At 34.8% G+C, this 9,386-nt stretch overlaps 1 protein-coding gene across 6 annotated transcripts in view; it reads left to right on the forward strand.

Moving 5' to 3' along the window:
• Window positions 1-9,386, forward strand: part of ARID1B (AT-rich interaction domain 1B) — a 341,059-nt gene that overhangs the window by 91,487 nt on the left and 240,186 nt on the right. For all 6 annotated transcript variants that reach the window (XM_015591903.2, XM_015591900.2, XM_025049064.1 and 3 more), the window contains exon 3: window positions 1,435-1,545. In XM_015591903.2, coding sequence (XP_015447389.2) covers window positions 1,435-1,545 — 111 coding nt within the window. The remainder of the gene's footprint in view (window positions 1-1,434; window positions 1,546-9,386) is intronic.

Consider the following 9,386-nt stretch of genomic DNA (forward strand, 5'->3'; position numbering starts at 1 on the left):
GAAAATCGGGTTTAATTTTCTCTTAAAAAAATACTACTGACCGGGCATTATGCAGTCCTGTTAGAGGTTGGGGTGGTGGTGGTGGGGTGTGTGTGTGTGTGTGTGTAGATTTATGTAAAGGGAAGGAGGGTTGCTTGGGAAATGCCGGATTGTTGGCACGCTCTCTACTTCAGAGCCTGTTTAAAGGCAGGTTGACCCCACACTAGGCTAGTTACATCTAGTTCATACGGCTTGTCACTTTGTAGTACCACTTCTTGGTCCAAAGTTTCTTGGCTTAAGAAGCCATGTAATTTTAAGTGTATACTGTGTGAGAAAGAGGTGGGGCAGCAGAAACTTTTTATGAGGTTTCAACTAATAAACGTTAATTTTTAAAATAAAATTAATTTTTAAAGTAATATTTTGAGGATTTAACAGGAGAAGTAGAACTGTATATCATGTTTCTTTAATTTTAACACATATTTAAACTGACAGAGGAAGGGAGAGAAATTTATTTTTAAGCGATATTTTCCATTCTTTTTTTCTCTCCAATGAGAAACTGGTTCTTCAACTTTGAGAGCCAGTTAAGACATGCAGTCATGAGTGTTTCACGTTCCGCCCTGCCGTCTGACCTCGGGTGTAAGTGGTGGTCGGGTGTTTCGTAGCTGAGCACACACAGTTAAACAGCTAGAGATCTGGTAAATAGTAAGTTTGGTGTGGTGTGGTGTATTGGGTTTATATAATATTATTTCAGCACAATACTGAAACCATGCAGAATACATCCTGGAAAAGTGTTCGACTGCATGGCCAGAAAGGCCACGTTAATGATAAGTTTCTGGTACCTCAGCCGGTTTTTTGGATGTGTTTTGTTCTCCACTGCTGTTTTATTCTTTATTGTGATTCTCTGGAAACTATGCCACGTGAACATATGGAATTCTATACATTGTGTTTATTGGTTTTGTAGCAACCCCGGGGTACTGTGAGCTTAATAATTATGTTGTTTTGTGGGTTACTGAGAGGGCATATTAAAAATCAGTTGACAATAAAGTTTTCATTAATTATTTTAACATTTTCAAGGTAATATTAAAGGCAGTTCAACCAAAATCAGAATTACATAATAAAATGAGATTTTGGTTTGCTTTGGGTTGAAAGAGAGTTTGGTTATTGCTGACTTCCTTCGGCATCTTTTCCTGCAAAATTCAAGTACAATCTTTGTATGGTCCCGTAATAAATTTAGTTCTTAATTATATATATGTTTTTGTTCTTGACAGTTTGCTTTTTTTTATCTTGTTTTTGTTTTCAATAAAGAATTTTAAAAGATAGCTCTAACATTTTATGTCTATTTTAATGTAACGTGAGTTGATAGTTTTTGATAACCCTTTGCTTCATTTTGATTACTGAAGAAGTTTATAACTTTTTGAAACATTTATGAAGTGCTTTATGTTTGTGTTTGTTTAGGACATGTCTCAGGAAGGCTATGGAACTAGGTCTCAACCTTCTTTGGCTCCTGGAAAACCTAACCACGAAGACTTGAACTTGATACAACAAGAAAGACCATCAAGTTTACCAGTAAGACATTAATGTGCTGATTTGGAAATGTAATGAGTTAAAGATTTTTAAAAAGAAATGTTGCTTTTGTTTGTTCTGTGTTACATTAAGGCTTAGGAGAGATACTTCTAGATTTCAGATATGTTTGTGATTTATTATTTTTTAGGGCTTCATTCTTTGTTTTAGATAAGTTTATTTCATTTGTAGGTGTCTCTGAGTCCAGTCGGAAGGTTTTATCTGGCGGATGGGTTTTGTGGCAGAATGGCGTCTCTGTAGTACAGTCAGTCAGTCAGTCGTGCTTTGTTTAGCTTGTTGCTTTCTGGTGTTACAAGTCAGAGGTCGCCATCAAAGAGTTGAATATAAAAGGAATTCCCATTTGGCAATGGATGTAAATGATGAGGTTAAAGCATCTGATGGTAGTTTGAATTTTTTTCTGGGACTTTATGTAATAAGAAATCACCTAGTCTTTTTTCACCCAAAAGAAAGTATTTTAGTTTAAAATTGGAAAGACAGCTTATAAATATTTCTGCCAGCAGATACTGTATGGTGAATGAGATGCATATTGACTGGAGTAGTGGCTGGCTGTATTATAGGGTATCATGTTGTGCCCATAAATAGTTCATCTGTGCTTAATTTGCCTTTTTAATAGGCAAGCTAATTTAAATAAGGTTTTCTTTATAAACTAAAAGAATACATCTGTACAAAATTTTATATATTTCCTTGTTAAAATATCTTTATTTGAAGAATTATTGTTATTGCTTAATCTCTGTTAAGAAATTGTATTTAAGATGGGAGTTTAGGCTAACCATGATATTAAATGTGTTTACATTAAATGAGATTTATTATATTATACTTGTAAACATTTGAGAATAAGCATTTGTACTGAATGTTGTACATGACATTTGGCATGCAAACCATACTCATTGTCAACTTATCTGTAGCCTTTGAGAAGAAGGTAAGTGATGACTACAGGACGTCCATTACTTTTGAATCTGATGCATGTGTTTTTGAAACTCTAATTTTTACAGCTTTTATTTCTATGGTGGAAGGCGGGTGAAATTTATTGTGGTCATGTTATTAATCACAGTGGAGTATTTATTGTCTAGTTACTTGGATTTTGAAGGAATGAAAAAGCTAATGATTCTGTGTTTTACACTATAAGATTTTTTCTTTAGCAGGTAATTCACAGCTTTGGTGAACATGTAGTATGTGTGTGCATGCGCACACGCATGTAAACACTATTGATAAATGGAACATTTTGCTGAGTATTTGGGACTTGGCTCATGAGTTTAGGAATTTAAGTCGACTCCTGTGAAGCAGATGGACAATGAATTCCACTTTTCATCTACCAGATTTTTGGTGTTATAGAGAAGTCCAACTTTGTTGGTTTGTCATTGGCTGGTGATGTGTACTGTTATACAGGTTGGAAATATTGTTATGTACTGATGCAGATTTTCTGTGTAGCTCCAAGAGCAGTCTTCAGTGTACTGCTTTCTTCACATCCCCTTGAACTTGGCCATCGCCCACTAGGCTGGGCATCTTTTCATGGCTTTGCATTAGAATGGGTAGTTGACTTTCAGCGAACTTTACAGCAGAACTAGGGATGGAATGAAGTGTGGCAGTTCCACAAAGCTGACAGAAGAATTTTGCTCTGGGCTAGTGCTTTTTAGGTGGATTACTGGTAACGGGCCTAAAAGTATTTTAAAAAGTGAGTCAATATATTTGTCAGTAGTTGAAATTTTTCCGAATTGTTCTATTTACATACATATCACATAATGGCTTACTTTCTTCTTAATCTTTACCTAGCCTACTTTCCAAGAAGATTTAGATTTGTTGATAGTAGAAAATTTCTCATGAAGCTATTAAAAAAAAGAAATGCCCTAATTGGCTCAATAACATTTCAATAATATTTTTTTAGAGGGCAAAGTTTCCAGGTTCTGTGGTGAGTATGTAGAAGTCCCAGTCACTGAATGAAGGACAAACCATAGAGCAGCCGGGCACCTAAACCCCCGGCCCCCAGTCTGTTAAGATGAAAACCAGTTTTATTTAAATGAATTTCAGTGTGCCACTTTCTTTCAGCAGGCTTTGTTTGTGTAGAAAGTTTCTATATGAATTATGAAATATGTTTTTCTTTACGTGGATGCTATATCGATGTGTTTTACACAACATAATGCTAGTTTGGGGAGAGATTTGTTGGTATTCTGTATGGCTCTAGCATCACATATTTTTAGTGTTACTTTTATTAAATAGTTTAATCTGGAACTTGGCTAATTTGATACTATAGGTACTGCGAAACTATATTTGTTACCACATCTGAATTTGCTGTTGGGTCTTTTGTAGATTTATGCTGCGTTTTTCCTTTTCAAGTGTCAGTGATGTAAATACTGTCTTATTACTTCAGGTTTAAGACAATCCATTATACTGGTAATCATCTCTAGTTTTGTAATTTGGAACTAAGAAAATTGTGGGTATTTGTACATTTTTAAAAATGCGTATGGTGATTTTAATGTATAATTAGTAAGTCTTTATCCATGATGTACATGACTGTAAGGAGGAAACTTCTTACGTAGTTACTTCTTAACCTTTTTGCTGAAGAGGAAGATTTTGTAATATTTTTCTGCATGTGCGATATTTAGCATATATTTGATATACAGTTAACTTTCCATTACAAGCAGTCAAGACCTTTCCAATATCCTATGCTAGGTCTATAATTTGATCTCTCAGTAAGTGGTCTTCTCACCATTGTTTGAACTGGTATTTGTCTATATTTGCATGTCATTAAATTCTTGGTGATCTTCAGTGGCTAATACAGTTATGTTTTCCAGTGGACTTAGATCTTCAGATCATCCACATAAAGCAAATGACTGATAAATTAATACTTATCCTCTTGTTGCCTTGGGGCTATGACCAGTAATATTTGCTCTTCACTTAATTCACTCAGACCTAATCTCAACAAATCTTCCTTAATGCCCACTTATTTCTATACCTCTTACTCATACAGCTTTCTCACTATTGAGATGCATTAGTTTACATACTCTTTGTATTACCATTATTAATAAATCTTAGCATATAGCGTGTGATATAAAAATTAGTTTGAAAACCTCTTGTCTCCCTGGATTAGTATCACTTAAAATTAGAGCACATTCTGTAGTTTTTTCCTACTTCTAATATTGATATGAAATGAAGCCAGCATTTAAACAAAATAAACAGTGGGAGGTCTAAAAAATGCCATAAGCTTAACTCCTTTATTTTAAACTTGAATGTGTCTTAATTTACGTTCTAAGATAACCACCAAAATATGATTTAATGTGCTTTTTACTGAGTCTTTTGTTTTGTTTTCATCTCTTGTGGCATTGACTGTTTACCTTTAATTGCAGTGACTTGTATAGCTGTCTTGGCCCCCATTAGACTAGGATCTTTTCAGAGTATTTATTATGCTTTTTTCAGTAAGTGTTTTCCTAATAGAATTTATGTAAAAACTTTTTAATACTTTCTTCCGCCAGTTTCAGAATTTTCTTTTAATTGCTTAAGGAGTCTTTTCCAAGGTACTGAATTGACATCAGGAGAGCCTGTGTTACGGATGCGGGAGGATCATCAAAGTGTAGACCTGTATTCGCAGGGTGGTTTTATTATTAGACATTTTCTTTTATGATAAAATTGCATCTGAGTTTTAGCTTGGTAACCTTAAACTTTAAGAAGTGTGGGCACTTTTGGGTAATTAAGCTAAAAGGAACATGAAAACATTCTTACTAATGTATATTTTTTAATTGTAAAAATAGACAAAAACAGTAATACAATTTCAGTAAATATAGTACAGATAGATAAGTTATTAATAAAATATAAACATGTATAAAAAGAAGTAAACAAAAAGGTTTGATTTTCTTTCTTGTTCTAAGCAAATTTTGCTTTCTTTAGGGATCTGAAGAGTTGATCAGTTTACAAATAACTAATTTGTTTTATTTTTCAGAGAGGCCTGCCACCAGTTGTATTTCAGACAGCAGGTCCATTATTCTGTTTACCTAAGATACAGAATATGACCAGTCGTGTTCTAATAGCCTTTGAAAAGGCCCATCGGGTCATTAAAAACCTCTTCGTGACCCTTTTGTCCTTAAATAGGAAATTATATAAAAGATTGACATAAGAAGATTTTGATCTTTCTCAGTTTAGTTAAAAAAAACAAACAAACCCTAACTGTCTTGTGGAATAGTGCTTATGGCACTTTTGCTGAGTTTGCAATTAGAAGGAAATATTGAGGTTTAGATAAAACATATGTTTTTTGGCCATTTGTGAATGGAGGGAGGTAGTAGATGCTGGTTCTTTGAAACAGAGGGTGTTAAATGGGATTTTGGAAGCCTGAAAGAGAATGATTGGAAAATTTTATTACCAAGAATATTCTTTGGGGGTTAGGTATTAGCAACAGAGCGTACACTGATCTTCCTTAAATGAAAAAGAGTACTCTGTGTTTTATTTTTTGTAGTGTTCAGTGATATTTATGTTGGGTAGGGGTAGAAGGTCATGTACTTTGGAAGCATATGTGAACATTGATATGTTAGTAGGGACATTTTAAGTGTGTAGATTTGGTAATATAGTTCCTGTGAATGATTAGAAACTATTGAGAAAAGCTAGGTGAAGCGTTTTAAATTGAGTTTTGCTTTTTACTAATTTCTCAACCCAGCTGGAAATACAAATTGTTAGATAATCTTAACGTGTTAGTTGGTAGGTCCTTGCAGAAGTTAAAATTTGCCAGGTAAGAATTAGACGTATGGTTGCTGAATGAACCTTTTCCAAAACTTTTTTATTTATATCTTGAACTTGATTGAAATGGTTCTCATTAAAAGGTTAAGAATGTAGCTGTCTTTGTTCATTAATCCTTCTCAAATCATCTTGAACATTTAAAAAATTATAAGTTAATAATAGAGAAATCTAATCAGTTGTCACCTTATCTCAGTGTTCAAGCATTAATTAATCCCTGTGTGCAACTGAAAACATACGGTATTTGTATCAGTGTTCTCTAGACGTAGTTAGAGTGTGAGTTTCGGAGTTACGGACGCCATAAGCCATGTGTACCCCTACCCCTGTTGAAGGGAGCAGGAGGTTCTTGTCACATAGAGTATCTGCAGATATAGTTAATCACTGCCATAGTTTCGTAACCGAAGGTACAGACCCATTTTGATATCTTGGAGAAGTTTTAAATGGAACTCACTATACTTCCATTTCGTACCTAGGATTTACCATACTCTCAAATGTAATTTTAATCACTGGTCTATTCTATATGAAGACGTCAATTCTTTTTGGATTAAGTTTGAGAGTAATACCCAAAGACCTTACTCGAAAGCACTGCTTTAGAAAAAGTGATAGTGACTCTGACAAATATTTATTTTCCAACATGGATTATTTAAGATGTGATGTCCTATAATTTTATCCCCTAGAGGATTTTTATGATATCGGTAGTCATTTTGAAAATAGAGAATACTTAAACAGTAAAAAGTAGTAAGCTGGAAGGTATGTTTCTTTCTCTTTCAAAACAATCTTCCACTTAGATATTTGTTCTGTAAATGAATATTCACTGAAACCTCACTAGTTTGGATTTCTTCCAGGTAAAGACAGGCTAAATAAATGGAAAGTTTGGATAAATTAATATTTAAAAAGAACTGTAGTTTGCTTTTAAGTAAGTCACATGTTTGTATGCAAAGTGTTTCTAAATTGAAGATCTTCAGTCCTGTTGAAATAAATGGATAATTCTGAATTCATTATAGCTGAGATAGTCGTTTAGTGGCCATGTTTTATTTTTAAAAAATTCATTTAGTTTTAAAAACATATTTGAATTAAGCATATACCCTGCAAACTTTTTCACATAATATTCTGAATATTTCCATTTAAAATATGGGGGAAATGAATTTCAACCCATTTTATGGGACTGTCAATTCCAAAAAAATTAATGGAGTATACTATTAAAAAGTAGGCACTAGACAAAATCGGAGATGAAGAGAGGCTGAAACCTAACTGATTTGCAGGATATTGGTTTTGATAATAGAAGGATAACTGTGATCTATAGCTGATAAATGAGGCTCATTAAGTAAGGGATGATAAATGCAGGTATCCTTGGCTAATAGGAAAGTCAGCATTCGAGTTTTGCCATAACAAGCAGAAGACTGGATGTTTTGACTCAGCTTGCAGCTCCTGGGATGGCTGTGCGAGGCCCTGGAGCCTTGGCTGCGGTCCGCTGGCCGGGCTGTGTTGCGTGCAGCTCCTAGGTCTGTCTGCAGCTCGCTGCAGATCCATAGCTGGACGTGAGCCTCTCTGACCAAAAGGCGCTGTCTGTACACCAAGGGGAGCACAGTAGCATTGGGCCTTCGTTGTAATCCACAAAGAGTCGTGTGTGTGAGGATTCTCACACGTGGGAGTGGGGGCCTGGGTAGGAGAATTGGTCAGCAGCGTGGCTCCTTCAAAGTTTTAATTTTAATTTTTATTCTGGAATGAAAAAAACGACCGATGTTTGGGGCACCTTTTCTCGTTCTTACCTGCTGTGTCTGTTTCTACAAACAGCAGTCCTTTGCATGTTGAGCTAGGAAGCCTCCTTCCTCCTTTCCTTGCTGTTCCTCCTCTTCCCTGCTGCTGGGGGGTGGGGTTCCCCTGGGTTCTGCAGATGTGGTCATTATGAGGCCTTGGGTACATCTTCCTTCATATTAGGTGGGAAATAGATTTTAATTTACAGATTTCTACTTTGTAGGTAACCGAAGGCACACATCCGTTTTATATGACGAGAGAGAGATAACCAGTGGGCGGTCATGTTAACAGTGCGGACTGGCTAATGGCGTTTAGTTTCCATTTGGACCATTTTTAATATTGACTATCAGTTTAGGAGCTCAGAGGCCATTGAAAGCAAACTGGTAGGCTAAAATTTTCAACATATGTGGAACAGTTAGTGCTTCAAAATATGCACAGTGTCACATGGAAAGCCTGGGGGAACACCAGGTGTCTTCCCAAATAGAGGGCCATTTGAGTTGGATCTCAGAGTATACACAGGAGTTCACCAGAGAGGGAAAAAAATGAAGAAAGAACAATTTAAGCAGCAATTGGACATCTGGGAATATATACTAAGAAAATAGATTTTTAAATAAATGCATGAAGATATTTAAAACAGATTTATTCTGAGATTAAAACCTGTAAACAGTCAGTATGTTCAAGCACTGAAGAGTAATTAAGAAAATTTTGTTATGTTGGTTCAGTATTCATTTTGACCATTTTTGACCCGTAAATGGCAATTTCACATCATTTAGCCCAATGGACTTTCAACCTAATGAAAGTTATTCCAATGAAAAATGGAGAAAATCTGTGAAGATTATGCAGAAACGGAGAAAAGAATTCATGAAATAATGTTGGGTGAAAATAAGAACAAAAATTCCATATGTAGTATAAATTCAAGCATGTAAAATATGTTTTTATATTGTCAGATTAAAAAGAAAATAGACGTGGGAGTAGTTATAATAGAAAAGCAGAAGTAATGAGAATATTAAATATCCACTCATGTTTGTTTACTTTATATGTGTACATGCATATTTATACATAAATCCATGTATATATGCCTGTACGTGGATATGTAAATTTAAAGTTTGATGAACCAAGATGATATTAAATTATAATCAGAATTCTTTAAAAGTGGGTTTTGTAGGTTAACTAAAATACTCTATTTTATCTAAGCCTGAAAGAAACACGTTAACCTGTATCTCCAGGAGGAAAAAGAAATTCGCTAATTTATTCTTAAATAGAAATATCAAATAACAGCCAACTGAAGAGGGAGTGATCTGCATGCTATAAAGCAGTGGGTTCTAGGAGGAAAAGTCCCAGAACACACATTTATT

Source organism: Pteropus alecto, unplaced genomic scaffold (genome assembly GCF_000325575.1).
Source record: "Pteropus alecto unplaced genomic scaffold, ASM32557v1 scaffold195, whole genome shotgun sequence".
NCBI lineage: Eukaryota > Metazoa > Chordata > Mammalia > Chiroptera > Pteropodidae > Pteropus > Pteropus alecto.